The sequence below is a fragment of the Psammomys obesus genome, unplaced genomic scaffold (assembly GCF_907164565.1).
Source record: "Psammomys obesus unplaced genomic scaffold, mPsaObe1.curated_primary_1811, whole genome shotgun sequence".
NCBI classification, from domain to species: domain Eukaryota; kingdom Metazoa; phylum Chordata; class Mammalia; order Rodentia; family Muridae; genus Psammomys; species Psammomys obesus.
Genome location: NW_026591598.1, coordinates 20870016 through 20890413, shown reverse-complemented (window position 1 = coordinate 20890413; position 20398 = coordinate 20870016). Strand labels below are relative to the sequence as shown.

The following is a 20398-nucleotide window of genomic DNA, read 5'->3' as shown; positions in this document are numbered from 1 at the left end:
GGAAGGAAGGAAGGAAGGAAGGAGGGAGGGAGGGAAGGAGGGAAGGAAGGAAGGAAGGAAAGGAGGGAGGGAAGGAAGGAAGGAAGGAAGGAGAAGGAGGGGAGAGAGAGAGAGAAGAGGGTGGAGAAGGGGGAACAGAAAGGAAGAAACTTAGAGCACACTACAGCAGTTGGTTCTCAACCTAGGGGTTGAACAACCCTTTCACAGAAGTCACATATAGATATGCTGCATCTCAGATATTTACACTAAAATTCACAAAAGTAGCAAAGTTAAAGTTGTGAACTAGCAATAAAAGGTAATTTTATGGTTGGGGGTCACCACAGCATGAGGGACTGTATCGCGGGGCTGCAGCATTGGGGAAGTTGAGAAGCACTAGCCTACAAGAATGCTGAGAACAAGAAAGGACAAAAGGAGGCTGGAGAGATGGCTCAGTGTTTGAGGGCACTGGCTGTTCTTCCAGAGGTCCAAGGTTCAATTCCGAGCACCCACATGGCAGCTCACAACTGCCTGCAACTCCAGTTCCGGGGGACCCAACACCCCCATACAGACATACATGAAGGGAAAACATGTAAACCACATAAAATAAAAATTGGGGGGAGGGGGGAGAAAGAAAGGAAAAGAAAGAACAACAAAAAGTGACTAAAAGTGAGTCCAGAGGAGGCTGTGGGCCCCTCAGCTCATGTCCTTCCTGTAGCACTTGGTGTCCTGGGTTTTTATTCACTCTCTGCCTGCCTATCTTCTGATGGTGGCTGGGGGGACATGGCAGGGCTGTGAGAAGCAACATCTTAGATGTTCATATGTTCTTTTCCAGTTTGCCAAAGCCACTGACCACTCCCCCCGGTGCACTTGCGGGAAGGAGTATGTCTTCTATCCAAACCAGGGACCAGACCATATTTCCAGGTGGTATGGGAGAAGGAGAGGAGAGGTAAGTGATGTTTATTAGCAGGTGGGAGGATTCCAGAGGCTCCGGGGCCCTAGCATCAATGGGTGCAGCAGGGAGGGTCACCTCCTGCCTGAGTCCCGCTGGGCATCTCCCTCCAGGCAGGTGATCAGGACGGCAAGCTTGTCACCATTCATCAATAGGTCATAGCTGTGCTCTGTGCAGCCACACTGAGGATCTTGAGTGTTTAGTTTTGCTAGCCTATCAGTCTCCCCGCCCCATCTGCACCGACACCTGCCTAAACCCAGCCTAGTGGCAGGAAGGAGTGAGGTGTGGTTTGTGAGAATCAGAGCATTCTAGTGTGAGGAGGGACCCAGGAGACCAGCCACTCAGAATCCAAAGGAAGGAAACAAAGTCTTCCAAACTGTGTAGCCTGATAGTATGGGGAACGGGCGGGTGGCTTTTCTGTAAATCAGACAATGCCCGTGTCTCTTTTTCTTTTAAATTAAAAAAAAACAAACAACAACAGCAGCATTTATTTGTTCACTTGCTGTGGAAAATGCCCATATACGTGTGCGTGTGTGGAAGTCACGGTACAATCTACCGGAATCCATTCTCCTCCTGCCACATGGGACCTGAGGATCAACCTCAAATCCCCAGGCTCAGCAGCAAGCCGCTTTACTGGCTGAGCCGTCCCTCTAGCCTTGAGCCACGGCTTAAACAATTTCATTTCATCACAAACTGAAATTCTTTAGTATGAACTAAGGTTCCCAGAACAAAAAGAAAGAAAAGAGCCGCACCTATGTTAAGGATTCTACAAGCCTGATTGCCTGATCTGAACTTTCGGATTGGGATTGTAACGGGTTGGAATGTTACAGATACAGAGCCAAATTATTTAGGATTATCTTTAGTCCCATTCATTGCCCTTGTGAAACCTTTGAAAGGCATTAATTTAGCTTCCACCTACCAAAGCTGGGAATGTCATCAGATAGCGGCTAAGAAATCTCCGGCAGAGATTTCTCCATTGCATTATAACCCACTTACCTGATGTTCCCACTGACGTATTTGGAAAATGCTTTGTTTGATGACTTTGTTTTGTTTTGTACTTACAAAAAAAAAAAAATACTTCTCGAGAGTCTAGGGGTGGTGGTCCACACCTTTAACCCCAGTTGTCTGGAGGCAGAGGCCACTCCTAAATTTTAGGGCAGTATGATTTACATAGGGAGTTCCAGACCAGCTGGGGCTACACAGTGAGACCTGGCCTCCAAAAATAAAAACAAACCCCAATAAAACAAGACAAAACCTTAATGAGGGCCAGCTGGCAAGATATTTCATTGGGCAAAAGGCTCGTACTACTAACAACCTGAAAATGATCCCTGGAATGTTCTTTGGTGAAAGGAGAGAACTTGTTCGGGTTGTTCTCTGATCCCCACACACGCACGTGCACACAGATACATGCATGCATTCTTTCACACACAAACAATTATTTGGCTTTCTTTATTTCACATAAATGAAAAAAAAAACAATTAAAATGTGGATTTAAAAAAAATTCATGTAACTGTTTCTAGAAATAAGCTACTATTCTTAGCAATCTGAACTTGTGCTTACAAGCCCTGGTCACTCATATTTAGTTCACAAATAAACTTCTCTGGGTATGGTGGCTTGTAGTGCAGCACTCAGGGAGGCAGAGGCAGGTGGGTCTCTGTGAGTTTGAGGCCAGCCTGGTCTACAAAGTGAGTCTAGGACAGCCAGGGCTACACAGAGAAACCCTGTCTTGAAAAACCAAAAAGAAAAAGAAAAAAGAATAAACTATTTTTGAGATAAGAGCTGGGTTTCTCATTGACTGTCAGAGATGACTATCTTCTGCCTTTGGGAAAATCACACCCTGGTAAACAGTACCAGGCTCTGTGTTGGCATCCCTGGGACACACTGGCATATGTGCACCACACTGACATCTGCAGACCGAGTACAGGGAAGGAAGTCAGAATCAGAACCCATAGCCTGGGGCTCCCAGTCCCCAGCCACCCTTAGCCCTGATCTTACATATCAGATCATTACACCATAGCCTTTGGCTATGCTTAAGTATAGAGCACGGGGCAACCTTTTAAAGAGAACTTTGGACTCTTTACAAACCCTGACCCCCCAACTCATGGTCTCATAGAGCTGAAATTAAAAAATTCCAGGGGCAGGAGAGACGGCTCAGTAGGGAAGAGCACTTGCTGCTCTTGCACAGGACCTGAGTTTACTCCCTGGCACCCATGTCTGTCAACGACACAGACACAGCCCCCCTGTAACTCCTGCTGCAGGTGGGAGAGGTTGACTTCCTCTTCTGAGAGCTTGGGCAACCTCTTCTTCACCCTCAACACACAAATACATGTAAATAAAAATAAATATTTATTTGAAAGTTCCCCTGAGCCAGCTGTGGTGGCATATGCCTTTAATCCCAGCACTCAGGAGGCAGAGGCAGGCAGATCTCTGTGAGCTGGAGGCCAGCCTGGTCTACAGAGTGAGTTCCAGGACAGCCAGGATTACACAGAGAAACCCTGTCTCGAAAATAATAATAATAATAATAATTTCCCCCTGAAGGCTGGGCAGCACATGCCGTTAGTCCTATCTCTCAGGAGGCAGAAGCCAGTGGATTTCTGAGTTCACGGCCAGCCTGATCTACAGAGTGAGTTCCAAGACAGCCAGGGCTACACAGAGAAACCCTGTCTCAAAAATTCCCCTGACACTCCACTACTATCACCCCAACACACACACGCCCAACCAAACAACCTAGAAATTCCTTCCTCAAGATTCTTCCTGCTCCTAAGGGTTCCCCAAGGCCCATCTGTCTCTCAAATAGGCTGCTCCCGGCAGGCGCTCTGCTACGTCATGTGGCTGCATTGCCTGGCCCCTCCTCATGAGACCCAAAGGGTCTAAGGCAATGGTTTGTCACTATATCTAACAGCAGGGTCGCATACAAAACTCAAAGAAGTGCCAATAAAATCCACGTTGGCCCTTCTCCTGTAGCTCAGCCACCCAAGAAACACTGCCAGCTCACTAGCTAGATTACAAAGGCACTTCTGGCCCCTAGTGGTGCAGATCTTAGGAACCAGGCATCATCCCCCAGCCCAACCCCTTTGTCCCTCTCTGGCATGGTGCTCTGACTTATTTATGGAACCACCTTTTGAAGTCTGGGGCACAGGACATCTATGGCCAGTGACAGACAGACAACCCCCTCAATCAATCCAGCTCTCTAGGAGTCCCTTCCAAGCCCTGAGGATTTCCTTAGGAAAACCCAGCTTCAGGCAGGCAAGCCAGACGAGAAAAACATAGCTTTCTCCTTCCAGGTAAGTAACTCCTCACCAAAGAAAGGGCTCCTTGCTTTAAATCTGAGGGAGCCATAAATCCTTCCTGTGGGAAGGCGATTCACAGAGACTTCACTGGTTTTCCCAAAAGTAACTGAAGGAAATATGAAGCCCAAATGCCCCTTGCCTTGGAAATAGGCAGCTGGGGGTGGCGGGACATGACAAGATTGAACCAAATGGTATAATCAGGATCCCTGAGGGATCCTGACAGTTTCCATTCAGCAGAGCATCCTGACTTTAATTATAATTTACCATTGTAGCTCACTCTGGGGATGAATGCACTTGGCCAGAGGAATGAAAGCAGCTAGCTGGGGTATATAACTGAAAGAGGAATGTGTCCTGGTGGGACAAGCAGTTCTGCAACCCTTGGAAGTCTCTGGGAACCAATGGAGGCTTCCTTTGCACTGGTGTCTCAGCTCCTTGGAAGGTGATTAATGCCCCCATCCTGGGCCAGAAAGGGCACCTTGCTCTGATGGGTAATGTGGCCACTGTGTGTGTCCTTCCAGGGTCTCCCATACAAGAACCTGACCACCCACCACCAGGAGCTCCCTCACCGTCATCTGGTCAGCACCTATGAGGACCATTACAATCGGCACAGTTATAATCCATGCGTGCCTCCCCTGCGGATCTGGAATGGACAGAGGTTGCTGTGGCTGCCAGAAAAGTCTGACTTTCCCCTTATTGGTACTTTTCTAATTGCAGATTTCCCCCATGTTTGCTCAGTAAGGGGACCACAAATGCAGAGGGCTGAGGTGTGCTCCCATCACAGACAAATATCTACACAAGCAATGGGGTGAGGTCATAGAAAAATGAGTCCATTTGTTGCTCGGGACTGTACCTGACAGCTTCCCTTGACATCAGGGATAATCCTGTAATGACAGCCTCACCCTAACACCATGGGGCCTATTCACCAGGACAAAAGGTGGCACATTCTACTCCTATGCCAGGACTTCCCTGTAGGCGCAGTGATTGGATCTTCCTCAGGGTACCAGGGGGACAGAGCTGTAACAAGCATCCAAAAATTTTGCCTACAGGAAGCTAATGATCCAAGAAACAGACAGATCTAGCTTATTAGTAAATAAGACTGAGTAAGCTGTGACCCTCCACCCTCTGTGTGTGCGCTCACAACCAAACCGTGTGTCACCCAAACCTGGTCTCTCCTGCAGATCCCCCCACAAACTACGGACTGTTTAAGCAGCTGAAGCAGAAGTGGCTTACATCCAAGACTTGCCTGAAGGAGAGCATTTACTCTACATCCTACCTCAGGCCGCCAGTGTGGGCCATGTCCAGGAGGGAGCATGCCCTCCTGGCCCTTCCTGCTGGACTGCAACCCATCCCGAGATTCTGACGACTACCACTCCATCTGCAGTCTGGCCAGAGCCGGCAGGAGACCCACAGCCTCACTGGACTCGTCAGGGGGCGAGGAGCTGCTGATATACCCCAAGAATTAATGACGATCCATTGTTGGGGGGCGAGGGGAATGTCCTCTTGGAATCATGATCTCTGTTTTGCCGGCTACCTTCTCTCTAAACTCATAATTAAAGCTTCTTTACATAATTGGCTTCTTGACTGCAAAGCCAAGTGTATACGGGGGACAAGCAGACACTGTAGGAGAAAAGCAGAAGGGTCTTGAGTCCATTGTGCCTGTCACTGTGATCTGACAGACAGCAGATACCTTAAGGGGGGAAGGGTTTGTTCCGGCTCATGGTTCCAGGGGCACAGCCCATCATGCTAGGGAAAGCATGGTGACAGAAACAGGAGGAAGCTGGGCCCCTTGCATCCCAAGTGGAAGGTGGGTTTGGTAGCTCACCTCTCCTTTTTATTAGCCTCAGAATCCCAGAATGCTGCCACATGCATCAGCACCCACGTGCATGTCCATGGCTTGTCCCTACATGTATCTAGAGTTGTCAAGTTGAAGATCAGTATTAACACTGCTGCAAAGCCCTTGAAGTCTTTGTTGGTTCGTCTATGCGTGAGTGTGCATTCGCAGGTGTGGAGGTCAGAAAATAGCTTGTGTGAGTAGATTCTCTCCTTCTCCCATGTGGGTTCTGGGGTTTGAACTCAGGCTTTGGAGCAAGCATCCTTACCCACTGAGCCATCTCATCAGTCCCCACCACAAGTCCTTAAGTTTGATATCCCATATTCTACAGAAGGGGAAACTGAGACACAGAGAGGCCACAGACTTCCTTGGATTTTTTTTTTTTTTTTTTTTTTTTTTTTTTACAGATTGGTATGTATTTTCAGGAAATGTCAGGTCCAAGAGGGAGAAAGAGACTTGTCTCTGACAGCCAGGAGGAAACTGCAGAGAATAGGGACAGTGACCTGAGGAGAGTGTCAGGGTAACAGGAGGTAAGGAAGGAGTCCATCTCACTGATGTTGCTGTGGGTATTGAATAGGTGTGCTGACACAAAGGGAAAGTCACTGGACATTGTCCTCTGCTCTGACATTGTTCTCAGATCTGTGGAGCTCCAAGGAGAAGAGGCCTTTAAAGGAGGTTGAAATGGGGCTGGAGAGATGGCTCAGCCATTAAAGGCTAGGCTCAAAACTAAAAATAGGAGGAGGTTGAAATGAGAGCAGATTTCCTGAGAAAGAAAACAGTCTTTTTCTCACCCACAACAGGGTCCACCTGCCATAGGGATGGGTCACAACTTAAAAATATGCTTTTAATTTGGCACCTTTTCTCTGGATACTTTTCTCATATTTACTTAGGGAGGTAGGTGTGAGCACGTGTGTGCCACGGTGGGTATGTGATCAGTCAGAGGACAACTTACAGGAGTGGGTTCTCTCCTTTTACCAAGTGGGGTCCAGGGGTTGAACTTGGGTCTTCAGGTGTGGCAGAACAGTTACAGACCAGTCTTTCTCTGAAGAACCTTTCTTTGCTATGTTCCCCATCCCCCTTCCATTCTTTGCTGTGGGTACAGTGCCCTGTGTACAGATGATGCTTAACTGACTGAATGTGACTAATTTGTTGTCTTTGGGGGCTCCTCTTGGACCATTATGCTATTCCTCTGAGTTTCTGTCATGCTGTGCCTCTGGCAGAATTCACTGGCTAATCCTAGTCCCAGAAGACCCTGTTCTTTCCACAGCTCAGATCCTCCCACTAAGCATCCGAGCAAGCACCTCCATTGGACCTCCTCTGCCAATCTGAGATGGGACTATACGTCACTGTAGCTCTGTCCTTAGCACATCTACCCATCCATCCATCCATCCACCCACCTATCCATCCATCTCTTCACCCATCCATTTATCTATACACACATTCTTCTATACATGCACATCTCTCTATTGATTTATCCATCAGTTCACTCATCTCTTTATAAAAACAGATATTTCTCCATACATATATATCCATTTATACATACATCTCCATCCATCCATCCATCCATCCGTCCGTCCATGTTAGCAATGTCAGTGCAACTAACTGGCTCTGCTAGGTTATCTAATGTGTTCTCCACCCAAACTAACTATTTATCTGTTTTGTAGAAAAATAATGAATAGAAAATCCTGCTCTTACATTTTGGCACCACACACAGAGAAAGAGATGGGGGAGAGAGACAGGGGAGGTGAAGAGAGAGAGAGTTAGCTGAGCTTAGCATTTGTTGAGGGCTGAGCATGATTTCTGCCTGGGGGATTGATTCTCTCACCGACTAAGCACCACATTCCAAGGTTCAGAATCATCTCGACCGTCTCAGTTTCACTGGTGAGGAGGAAATGGGCAGATGAAATTCATCGAATGGCCTGAGGTTACACAGTTATTGAGGTCCAGAGTCAGATACCGAAGCCAGACAAGGGGCCACAAGTCTGCTCATTGAGATCTTCATCCCTGTGGCCCTCCTCAGGATAATGTGGGGTCCTCTCTGTGTTTGCCTCACAGGCCTGTGTGTGATTTTACATGGCAGGCAAACAATGTGACTCAAAGTTTAGAGCCTGAGTGTGTCACCCCTTTCACAGGATACCTGCTGGCCTCCGGCCTTCTGCTCCAGGGTAGCCTCTGCAGCGACTCGAGCTCATTCCTTATTTTTTTTCCAAATCCGGAAGTTAGACACTGACACATACTAACAGCTTGGTAAATGTTTGTTGAGTGACTGAAGGGAGGGATGACCGAAGGAGGGATCAGGTGATGGGGAGGGGGGGTAGGTGAGAGAGCTCTGGGAGACAGACCTGCCCTTCCTCTTTGCTCCAGCACAGCGTCTGTCAATCCATAAACATCCACCGAGCTGTGCTCAACCTGGTGCTGACCCCACAGAACCTCCGTCCCGCAGGAGAAGAGGCCTATTAAATACCTACCGGACGCAGAGAAGTTGGGGACTGGAGACCTTGGGAAGATATGAGGATGTGCCAAAGTAAGTGGAAGCCATGGCAACCGTGATGGAAAGACCAGATCCAGCCAGGTAGAGCCAAGAAAGGCTGTCCTGGGGAAAGATGTTTAGGTCAAGGCAGCAGAGCTGACGGGATGGGCTGAGGGGATGGGCTGAGGGGAAGGGAGAGGGTGGGTCAGACCACAGCAAGAGCATGAACCAAGTCTCTGCCCCAGCCAGTTGCTTGGCAGCTCAGTGTGCTAGTATGTTAATATGCTGCAGCTGCTGTAACAAAACACCACAGCCCCCATTTCCTTAAAGTAAAGAGATACTCACCTAGGCTCTTTCAGTTCTGGAAGTGTCGGAAGGGTCTGGTTTAGAGGGCTGTATTCCTCCTGCAGAAGTTTCAGGTTGAATTCTTTTGGTGACTTTCTCCCCACCGCAATCCCTCCTACCACAGCCCAGACAGCAATACCCGAAATTTACATTCCCATTCCTTTCTGCTCCAGGCCATTATCCCACATCCTGTCCAGACAGCTGAGATGGTTCTGGAGCAGGGAGAATTTACTTTAGCCCCTGGAGACTATGACTGCCTAACATACGAATGCAGAGTCTCTGGGGTTTGTATTGCTGTGATGAAATACTACGGCCAATGCAACTTGGGGAGGAAAGGGTTTATTTGTCTTACATTTTCATACTCCTTTTCATCATGTAAGGAAGTCAGGAGCTCAAAGAGGGCAGGAAGAGGGAGGCAAGAGCTGATGCGGAGGCCATGGAGGAGTGCTATCTATTGGCTTGCTCCTCATGGCTTGCTCAGCCTGCTTTGTTTGTTTTGTTTTTTGTTTTGTTTTGTTTTGTTTTGTTTTGTTTTTCTTTCTATAGAACTCAGGACTACCAGCCCAGGGATGGCATTACTTACAAAGGACTGGGCCTTTCCCCATCAATCACTAATTAAGAAAATGCCTTACAGGCTTGCCTACAGCCTGATCTTCTGGAGGTATTTTTCTCTGTGTATCTCTGGCTATACTGGAACAGGCTCGCTTGGAATTTAGAAATCTGCCTGCCCCTGCCTCCCAAGTACTGGGATTAAAGGTGTGAGTCACCGCGATATTTTCTTCTTTTCTTTGTTTTGTTTTTCGAGAGACAGGATTTCTCTGAGTAGCCGTGGCTGTCCTTGACTTGCTTTGTAGACCAGGCTGGCCTTGGACCTGCCTGCCTCTGCCTTCCTGAATGCTGGGATTACAGGTGTTCCCCACCTCACCCAGCTTTGGAGGTATTCTCTTGATTGTGGTTCCCTCCAATGACCTCAGACTCGGTCAAGTTGACATAAAACTAGCCAACACACACTGAAACAGAGGCACACACAAGCATACAATGTATTTTAAAACAAATCAAACAAGCAGCCAGGCATGATGGTTCATGACTGTAATCCCAGCACTCTGTGAATTGGAGGCCAGCCTGGTCTACAAAGCTAGTCCAGGACAGCCAAAGCTACCAGAGAAATCCTATCTCGAAAAAAAAGAAAGAAAGAAGAAAAGAAAGAGAAAGAAAGAAAAGGAAAAATCAAACAAGCTAGGCATAATTGGACTTGATTTTAGGTACATACATGCCTTAGACAGAGGCAGAGACAAGTGGATCTCTATGAGGTCAAGGCAGCCAGACCTACATAGTAAATTCCTGGCCAGCCAGGACTATGTAGTAAGCCCCAGTCTCAGACAATCTTATCTGGTTGACAGGGTGGGATTTTTCTCTAGGTAGGCCTTTCCTCCTCCACTCCCATTCTTCACCTTGGCCAGAATCAGAATGCTCTGGAGGAGCCACTGGCCCACCCCATAGTTTCTGGATCTGTAGGATAAAGGTGAGTCACTGTCCTTACTTTTCTAACAAATTTTCCAGAGGCTGCTACTACTGCACTGGTTGGAAATCACTCCTAAAGGATAGCTTCTAGTTAGATAACTTCTCTGAAATAATGGACTCTGCAGTGAAAAAGAGCAGAGGCTGGGGATGGCCCAGCACCTGTGAAACTCTGGGTTCTAGTTCCACTATGATATGAAAGCTGTGTACGTACATCTTCCATCCTAGCACTCCCCAGGTAGAGGCAGGAGAATCAGACGTTCAGGGTCATCCTGGGCTACACAGTGAGTTCAGTGAGTTTGAGACCAGCCTGGGCTGCATGATGTGGTCCACCAGAGATGACCACAGATTCAGTAGTAACATAGAGCTATGGCCTCCTGTTCCAGCTGGGGAAACCTTCAAGGATATCTGCTTTAGTGTTTACATATATTTTATTTTTATTTTTTTCCTATGACAGGGGAAAAAAATGCAGTTCCCTCCATCTTGTATTCCTGGTGAAGCCATATGAGATTTAACTAGAATTTGATTTTTTTTTCTTTCCCCGAGACAGGATTTCTCTGTGTAGTCCTGGCTGTCCTGGAACTCGCTCTGTAGCAGACTGGCCTTGAACTCAAGAGATTCCCCTGCCTCTGCCTCCCCAAGTGCTGGGATTACAGGCCTGTGCCACTGCACCTGACTCATAGTAATTTCTAACACAGATAAAAATAACTGAGCCTGTGGTGGTTAATACAGAGTTGTTTACTTGACAGGATCTGCAATCACCTAGGAGACACACCTGTGAGCACCATGACTGTGAAGTACTTAACTGGGTTAACTTCGGTCGATAAATGATCCTTTTTAAAAAGTTGTTTGTGCTAGATATTTTGTCACGAGGTAATTAATACAGAGCCCAAAGCTGGGAATAGCAACTGCTGGTAGCTGATCTACGAAGACTGTCGGCATAGCTAAGAAAACAGCCTGCAGCTGGGTGTGGCGGCGCTCAACTTTGATCCTGGCACTTGAGAGGCAGAGGCAGGCAGATCTGTGTGTGTTTGAGGCCAGCCTGGTCTACAGAGTAAGGACAGCCAGGGCTACACACAGAGAAACAAAACAAAACAAAAAAAAAAAAAAAAGGAAAGAAAGAGAGGGGAAGGAAGGAAGGAAGGAAGGAAGGAAGGAAGGAAGGAAGGAAGGAAGGAAGGAAGGAAGGAAGAGGAGGAAAATAGCCTGGGTGGGAGTGGCACACACATTTTAGTCTCAGCATTCTGGAGGCAGAGACAGGTGGCTCTTGTTGAGCCCTACTCTACATAATAAGTTTCAGGACAGCCAGAGCATAATGAGACTATGTAAAAAACAAACAAAAAACTGTTTCTGTTACTAGGTGAAGACCAACCCAAAGACCATGACCAAAATTAGAACTGAAAGTCTGTAGTAAGCCAGCTGGTGATGGCGACTGCCTGAAGAGAAGGGCCTCTCACAGCCGAGATGCATAGTAGAGGGAGTTGTTAAGGACAAAGAGCTCAGAAAAACTACATCCTGGTTGGCAGCTGCAGGGGGAAGTTAGCAAGCAAGCAGTTAGCAGGGGCATCTTGACCCTGAGTTTCTAGAACAGGACTGCCTTCCTACTTTCCCAAGGAACTTTTCAGAGCAGGGAGGTGGAAACCAAAGACAGTTTGAGCTGAAACAAGATGGAGAAACCTTTGCTGTTACAGTTCCCTCTGCCATGGTACAGTGCCATCCTAGAACCTGGCACTAGAAAATTATTTGGGAATCAGGTTGTAGGAGGTGGGAGATGCTGGCATAAGCCTGCACTCCTCCCCCTCCCCCCACCCTTTTGACACCACTTTACAGGTCTTAGGTTTTCCACTCAGAATCTCTCTGTGCGTAGCATTAGCACTGGAAAAGGGATTCGAGAACAAGTCAAAGTTAAAGCTAGCAAAGCGGTGCATGCCTGTCATTCCAACACTCTGCAGGCAGGGCTGGGGGGGATCAGGAGCCCAAGGTCATCCTTGGTTACACTGCTAGTTTGAGGCCAGCCTGGATTATAGGGACCATCTCAAACAAAAACCAACTAAACATTTTTATTTTACTTTATTTTTGTTTTTTTGTGACAGAGTTTCTCTGTGTAGCCTTGTCTGCACCACCACACCTCGTTCAAACCCAAACTCTAACCTCACCTCCTCCCCAGTGATTGTTTTGTTCTTATAAGGCATGTGTGGCTGGTGGTATACCTAGACACACTGATGCTAGGGAAATTTATGCCCGAGTTCTGAGGCAAAACATTATCAGCCGACATGGTCTTGGGCTTGACTTGCTGTCCTATCCCCCCTCTCCCCCCAGCTTTGTCTTCTGAGAAAAGAGCTTTCTCACAGGTCCCTAAGAGATAGGGTAGGAGACTAGAGCCCAGTGATTTCTAATCCTACCTGCCTGCTGGGCATTGATTTCTCCTACACTGGAACTTCCAGGGTCCCCAGGAAGACAAAGCTTGGCAGTGTGTGCTATAGGAATCCAGGTCCTCAAGTCTCCCCTTCCAGGGGCAAATGTCCTCCCAACCTTTGCCAGTTCTGGGAATCCTCCCACCAGGAAATGGGTTCTCTATATCAGACAGGTTGCCAGGTCAGGACACTCTCTGAACTTCCCCAAGGCTGCCCCGGGCCATTCAAATGCAAATCAGGGTCCCTGCACAGCACTGTAGCTCCGAGGCAGATCTCTTGCCTAGCATGGGTGTAGGAGGCACAGAGGTCCTTGTGGTCGCAGATAAGCACTAGAGAACCAGGAATGTTAAACAAGCAGTGAAAGATGCATAACCTGCTTTCAGGCCACAAGGCTCAGAGCAGCAGGTGGGGGGAACGGCTAACACCCTAGCGACCTCTGTGCTATCTGTATAATGAGACCAGATCCTCCCCAGACCCTTCAGTTGTCCCATTTAGTCAGTCTATAAAACTCACCTTTATGGATAATGCCGCGTGTATTTTACAAAAAGTTTTGATGCGGTCATGCTTTAAGCTTTATTGTGCATACAGGATTGTGTTAATTATCACCAGAAAGAGGTTGGGTTTTTCGTTTGCTTGCTTCTTTCTTTCTTTCTTTCTTTCTTTCTTTCTTTCTTTCTTTCTTTCTTTCTTTCTTTCTTTCTTTCTTTCTTTCTTTCTTTCTTTCTTTCTTTCTGAATTGTGCTGTACTTAAATGTACCTAAAATAAGCAAACAGGTGTCAAAGTTTGAACCAGGCTACTGCATCCGGTTGAGTTGGAGTTCCTTCTAGCCTCTCAGGGGTCTTGGATCCACACTGCAGCCGTGGTGTTTGCAGAGACCCCTCACACATGGATGTTCTAGTGTAAGAATAGCCGCACAAACCATTCAGACTCCAGTTTCAGTTAGATATGATTGGTTTATTGGAACACTTTTTCCAAGCTGATCGATCAGGGCCACACTAAGGACCTGGGAGCCTAACTGGCATCTACAAGTTCTCACAGCAGGGTTTTTATAGAAAGAACCAAATGCAAAAGACATAGGAAGGGCAGTAACACATTTTGGCTAAATGTACAAAGCAATATTACATTTTTGGCTAACTAAGCAAAGTATTATCAGCTAGCCTTTAAGATGATTAGTTCTAAATAAGGTAAGTGAGGCAGGGCTTAGGGTCTCCTAGAGTACATCCAGAGTGTAGCCAGGTGTGTAGATAAGAATGGTGCAGCCAGAGTGTAGCCAAGTGAATAAATAATAAAGCATGAGTTATGACACTATTGAATCATAAGGTCAGCCATGAACAACCACTTCCAGGAAGCAGAGTTGAAAAGTTTAAAATTTTGAACTTAATTTCACCTTAGAAACAAAATGGAAGCTGAATACAAACATGGCTGCAGCTTTGTCTCAAATAGCAGGCTACGATTCCCAGCACTATAAACCTGGCACGATGGCACACACCTCTAATCCCAGCATTGAGATAAAACGCAAGAATCTGGAGAGAAAGTCACTGGCCAAGCGTGGGCTATGTGAGACCCTATCTCAAAACAAAATAAAGCTTAAAAGCTATTGCTCCTGCAATAACGCAGTAACACAGGGCTGTCTGCCTCTGTTCCTCTCAACAGAAAGGCCTTAGTTTTCTTCTGAGGATTAGTTACAATTGGACATTTTAAAACCTTAAAGTCTTTGAATTGACCCCCTAACCCTAGAAAGCCTTCAGGCTAGAGACAGTAACAATCAATCATTCCCAGGCCTGTTTTTAAGGAGAGAGGGGAAGAAGAAACGGGGGTGGGGGTGGGGTGGGGGTGGGGTGGGGGTGGGGTGGGGGTGTCAGGCAGGAAGAGGGAGTAGGAGTAGGAGGGATTTTACTTGCTTGCTTCAGTAGGAGAATCCTCAGCCTTTCCAGTTCTTCACAGAGACTTCATCGCAGGTATTATGAACGTCCAAAGGCAGCCTTGACTCTCCAAAGTGGAACAGGTGTCAGGCTAAAGAGCTCTTATCTCTCTAGCAGATTAGGAACAGTCTGGGGCAGCTTCAGGATAGGTGTATGTCCAGAGAAATGGGGAACAAACCTCGAGCAAACTTCACAGAAGGCATTTACACAAGCCAAAAGCATTGCTGTCGGCCAGTCAACTTGCCTGGCTTTTGATTGTTTGGTTAGGTTTTTGTTGTTTTGTTGTTTTGTTTTTTGAGGCAGGGTGTCACAAAGTATCTCTGGCTCCCCAGAGATTTGCCTGCCTCTCTTGAGATTAAAGGCACCTGCCATTTAACTCAGCACTTCCAGGCTTCTGGGTTTTTTTTTGTTGTTGTTGTTTTTATTTTTTTTCTTTCTGGTTTTTGTTTGTTTTGTTTTTTAATTTTTTTTTTTTTTTTTTTTTGAGACAAAGTTTCATTGAGGAGCCCTGGCTTTGAACTCAGAGATCCCCCAGCTTCTGCCTCCTAATTGTGGGATTAAAGCCATGTGCCATTTGAGGCAAGGGTCTTACTATGTAATCAAACTTGCCTCAAACTCACAGTCTTCCTCAGACTGTTGGTGTGCTGGAATTATAGATGTAGGCTGCTACTGTAAGACCTGGGGTCTCACAGCTCAGGAGTTTAAGATCGCGCCCTTCCCAGAAACTCCCCCAGACCAAGGCTCATTGCAAAAGCAAGAGGTTTATTAACCATTCCACAATGGGGTCACCCCTGCCGGTCAGCAAAGAGTGGCCCCGGGAGACAAAGGCCTTTAGGTTTTTAAAAGAAAAATTGTGGGAGATTTGAAGTTGCAGTCTTGGCAATCTAGGATTGGATGAGGAAGCTATAAAGTAAGATAATTGGTTAGTCTTAGGTGCTCAAGCTTGGCCAGTCCTGCCAAGTGTGGATGCAGCTGCAATTGAAGGTGGGGGTGGTTAGCTCATCCTTGAAGATTAGGGGCTACAGACTTTTGGCTGGAGGTCAAAAGCTACTCAGAAGAAGTCTAGGTTTGTTGCTAAGAAATGCTATCTCAAAGACAGGAGTTTTTCTTTTTGCTGAGTGAAGGTCATTGCTTGCTTGCCTTTTTTTTCTATCTGTCCTCATAGATAAGGTCACATTTTTCCATTTTCTGGAAAGGTACTAAGAGGCTTTAGCTTAACCTGAACCTAAAACTCAAAACTATAGGCTTTAGAAGACATATAGGTTACAAAGTTAGTCTAACCCTTTCATTACATCTAGCAACTTTTGCATAACAGAAGGAATATGCTCTAAAATAATGATAAAGGTGCCAGGGATAATAATGAGGAGAGGTGGCTTAGTTGGTATGGTTCTTGCCTAGCATACACAAACCCTAGGTTTGATCCACAGCACTACATAAAACTGGGCATGGTGGCACATGCTTGTAATTTTAGCAATTGGGAGGCAGAGGCTGGAGAATCAGAAATTCATGGTCATCATTGGCTACATGGTGAGTTTGAGGCCAGCCTGGGACCTTATATAATAATAATAATAATAATAATAATAATAATAATAATAATAATAATAATAAGACCTTATATAATAATAATAATAACAACAACAATAAATTTAAAGCCAGGTGGTAGGTGGTGCACACCTTTAATCCCAGGACAAGGGAGGCAGAGATAGGTGGATTAATGTGTTCAAGGCCAGCCTACTCTACATAATGAGTTCCAGGACAGCCAGGGATACACAGAGAAACTCTGTCTCCAAAAACCAAAATAATAATAATAATTATTATTATTTTAAAAAAATGTTTTAAAGAGCCAGGTGTAGTGGTCCGCCCTTTAATCCCAGCACTCAGGAGGCAGAAGCATATGGATTCCATAAGTTATAAGTTTGAGACCAGCCTGGAAAAAAAAAAGAAAGAAAGAAAGGTGCAAGTGATGGGGAGGAGAAAGGCACTTGATCAAAGAAAGACTGAGCTCTGAAACGCTGTGTTGCCCGTTTCCTTTCCGACCCCACTGTTGGCCGGATTCGTAAAATGGAAAGCTGATTTGTGGACTCTTAGCGGGGCTTTAACCTTCTGCCTTCACAGATCGCTACCTTTCAGCGTAAAACGGAACCTGAAGGCCTAGTTCCTGCCTTTGCTAATCGAAGGGTGGCACCAGTGGCTAGCGCAGTCTGGGTACATAACCCGGTGGAACACTCTGGTAAGTCGCTGAATTAGTGAGGTGTCCTGTTCCTTGCCAGGGGTTTGAGGTCCCTAAGGGTCGTTGCTGGGACACGGCTTGGTTCGGTTGGTACAGTACTTGCCTAGCATACACAAGCCCTGGGTTTGATCCCCAGCTCCACATAAAACGGAGCTAAAATTACACCCTAACCTGTAGTACAGGCATGTAATTTTAGCCTTTGGGAGTTCGAGAGAGGAAGTTAAAAAAATTTAAGGTCATCGTTTGCTACGGGGTGAGTTTGAGGCCAGCCTGGAACTCCAGAGAAGTCATGATGATGATAACAATTTTAAAAATGTTTTAAAGAGCCAGGTGTATCGGGTCCACACCTTTAATCTAAGCTCTCAGGAGGCAGAGGCACGTGCCTTCAAGTGATTGCAAGTGGTCTTTATCTTTCCTGTCTCCTAACTCTACCACTGTCACACTACAGACCAAATGATTGCACTTTGGAGTTTTGTTCCGGGTTTACAGCTTTCCTGTGGTTTGAAAGAGCTTAGGGAGGCTAGGAGTGAGGGGGAATACCTTTAATCCGGGCGCTCAGGAGACAGAGGCAAAGGCAAAGATGTATCTTTGAGTCTTCAAACACAGACAGGACAACAAACAGACCTTGTCTCAAAACAAAAATTTAAAAAGAGTTCTCTCTAAGAAATGTACCTTTTTTTTTTTTTTAAATTTTTGTGTTTTAAATTTTGTGTTTTTAAATTTTGGCTTAAGAATACAAACCAGGAGTGGTAGCACACACCTTGAATCCCAGCACTTGGGAAGCAGGGGCCAGTAGAGCAGCCTGATCTACAAAGATAGTCCAGGACAGCCAAGGTTATATGAAGAAACCCTGTCTCAAAGGAAAAAAAGGGGGGAAGAAAACATTCTAGGTAAAATATTAGGGTGTAAATGAGAAAAAAAAATTAATTTGACCTTGAAATTTCTAAATTTGAGTAGCGCAAACCTCTGTTTCGAATTGTACGCTATAGGACTTCTCTTTCAAGGAATTCTTTATTTTTGTTTATGTGTACGCATGCCTGGTGCCTGCAGAAGCCAGAAAAGGGAGTCAGAACCCCTGGAGCTGGAGTTAACATTAGTGTGAGCCATTATGTGGGTGCTGTGTACTGAACCCTGATCCTCTCTGCAAGAGCAGCCAGGCCTCTTAGACAGCTGAGCCATCTCTCCAGCCCCCGGAGTGCTTGCCTTATCTTCTGGGACAATGTAGCTGCCTGCTGTCACCCTGCGTCTTCAGGAAAACAGATGCCTTTGGCATTGCCTCCACAGATACACAGTCAATTCATAAAGGTTTTGTGGCTCTCTGCATTTTTTTTCCACCTTGGTTTTGCAAGCTTGGTCACTGCCCAAGGTCATGGGAAGTTGTTAGCTTTGCCAGTTCCGTAATGCAAGGTAGCAGTCAGTCCTTTATTCAAAGCTTTGTGAGATATGGAAGGGAAATGTTTTTAAAAAGCTTTAAATTGTTTCTCATTGTTATTGTTAGTGTGTATGGGTATACTGTGGAGGTCAGAGGATAACTATGGGAGTCAGTTCTCGCCTTATTGTGGCAGGGTCTCTCTGGTTGCATCTGCTCTGAGTGCTCAGGCTAGCTGGCCTTGAGAGTTCAGGGGAGCCTTCCTGTCTTGCCTGGCACTGGTATTCCCCCATCCCAGTGGTTGCCTGGGGTTACAGATACATACAGCTACATCTGGCTTTTCGGGGGCTCTGGGGATCAAACTCATACCTTCAGGTTTGCCCATTGAGTGGCTTTATCCCCTGAGCCATCTTGCTAGCTTTCAAAAAGAGCCTCCTCTTTCCTTTTCTTTTCTTTTCTCTTTTCCTTCCTTTCTTCCTTCCTTCCTTCCAACAAGTGGCAGTAAAAACCCCTTAGAATCGCAGCAAACAATAACTATAGTATTATACTATGTGGAAAGGGGATCTTATTTGTTATGATATTCATGTAATACTCAATTCTCTTAATAAATCGGTGAATTGGTTGTATTGTTCTGTCTAGTGACAGTGAAAGGAAATGAAGGCCTGTGATGTGGCTCCATTGGTATAATGCTTGCCCGGGCTGTAAAAACGCGGCATAAACTGGGTTTGGCAATACTTGCCTCAAATCCCAGCATTCGGGTGGGATCAGAGGTTCAAAGTCATCCTTGGCTCTATCACAGTTCAAGGCTAGCTACATGAGACTTCATCCTTTCTCAATCTGACCCTGTCCATAAAAATGTGTAAGAAAGGAAATAAATCAGTAACCAGGGCAGAGAAATATTAAGAAAGATATAAGGATGAGAATATATTTCTGATAACCTTAAAAAGAGACATCTTTTTAGTAAGGAAAGAATTTTTTTTTTTTTTTTTTTTTTTTTTTTTTTTGTATAGTAAAATTAAATTTTGCCTTATTTTTCTAAAATAGAAAAGGAAAGAAGGAGTAGGGGTTAGGGGAGGGGACCACTGCCAGAAAACTTAAGCTTAATACAGAAGTAAATCACACAGGATTAGTGGCAGATGCAGCTTAAAGATTGTCTATGTGAGGAAAAACTAAATAAATTTTCAGAAGACAATTTACGTGAAATGATTAAAAATCATTAGAATTCCTAAGGTACAGAGGCCAGAAGAGGATGCCAAACTCCCCAGGACTGGAGTTACAGATGGTTGTGAGGTACTGGGCATTGAACTCTTGTTTTCCAGAAGAGTAGACAGCACTTGTAACCGCTGAGCCATGTCTCCAGCCCTGTGTTTTCAAGCTAGTTTTAAACATTTAAATTATTTACTCTCATTCTGTATCTCCATGTAAAATTTTGTAACTATGTTGTTTCTACATTTCCTAACCCAGACAAAACAAAAACAAGTCGCAGCCCAGATAGAAAACACCCACTGTGTTTGCTTATGAAGCTAGAGAGAAGACCCTAAAAAGGAAGAAGGGGTGAAAGCAAGCAGAGGTGGGCAACAGAGTGTGAGACAGGGAAGTGCAAGGGAGGCTGTGAAAGGGAACAAGGGAGGAAGCAGGCAGGTGGGGACGAGTTGAGCTATCTGGGTGAAGTCACAGAGGCTATGGGGGAATAAATGACCTCTTGTAACTCCTGTTTTCCAAACCTTCCAAAAACATGGGCCCTCTCCTTTTAAAAGGCAATCCAAACTATCCAAAAGCAACCTCCACCTTCCTCCCCTTTCACCCCCACCCACCACTGACCAGCTCCCTGATCCTTACCTTCTCATCACTCAAAGCCATGTCTTCTGGGTTATGTGAGGTTGTGTACCCCCAGGCTAGAGAGATGGGGGACCTGCTGCTGTTTTCACCCAGTTCTAGTCTAGGAGAACAAGTCAGCAGCCTGAGAATTTGTTGTTTTGGTTTGTGTTTTGGGACAAGGTTTCTCTCTGTAGTTCTGTCTGTCCTGGAACTCACTCATAGACTAGGCTGGCCTCTAACTCACAGAGATCCTCTGCCTCCT

The 20398-nt window shown here is 46.0% G+C and overlaps 1 protein-coding gene across 1 annotated transcript in view; it reads left to right on the top strand.

Annotated features, from left to right (window-relative positions):
* Positions 1 to 5780, top strand: part of Cfap107 (cilia and flagella associated protein 107) — a 21950-nt gene extending 16170 nt beyond the window's left edge. The window contains exons 2-4 of the mRNA XM_055611427.1: positions 812 to 925; positions 4737 to 4914; positions 5397 to 5780. Coding sequence (XP_055467402.1) covers positions 812 to 925; positions 4737 to 4914; positions 5397 to 5578 — 474 coding nt within the window. The 3' untranslated portion in view covers positions 5579 to 5780. The remainder of the gene's footprint in view (positions 1 to 811; positions 926 to 4736; positions 4915 to 5396) is intronic.
* The last annotated feature ends 14618 nt before the right edge of the window (positions 5781 to 20398 follow it).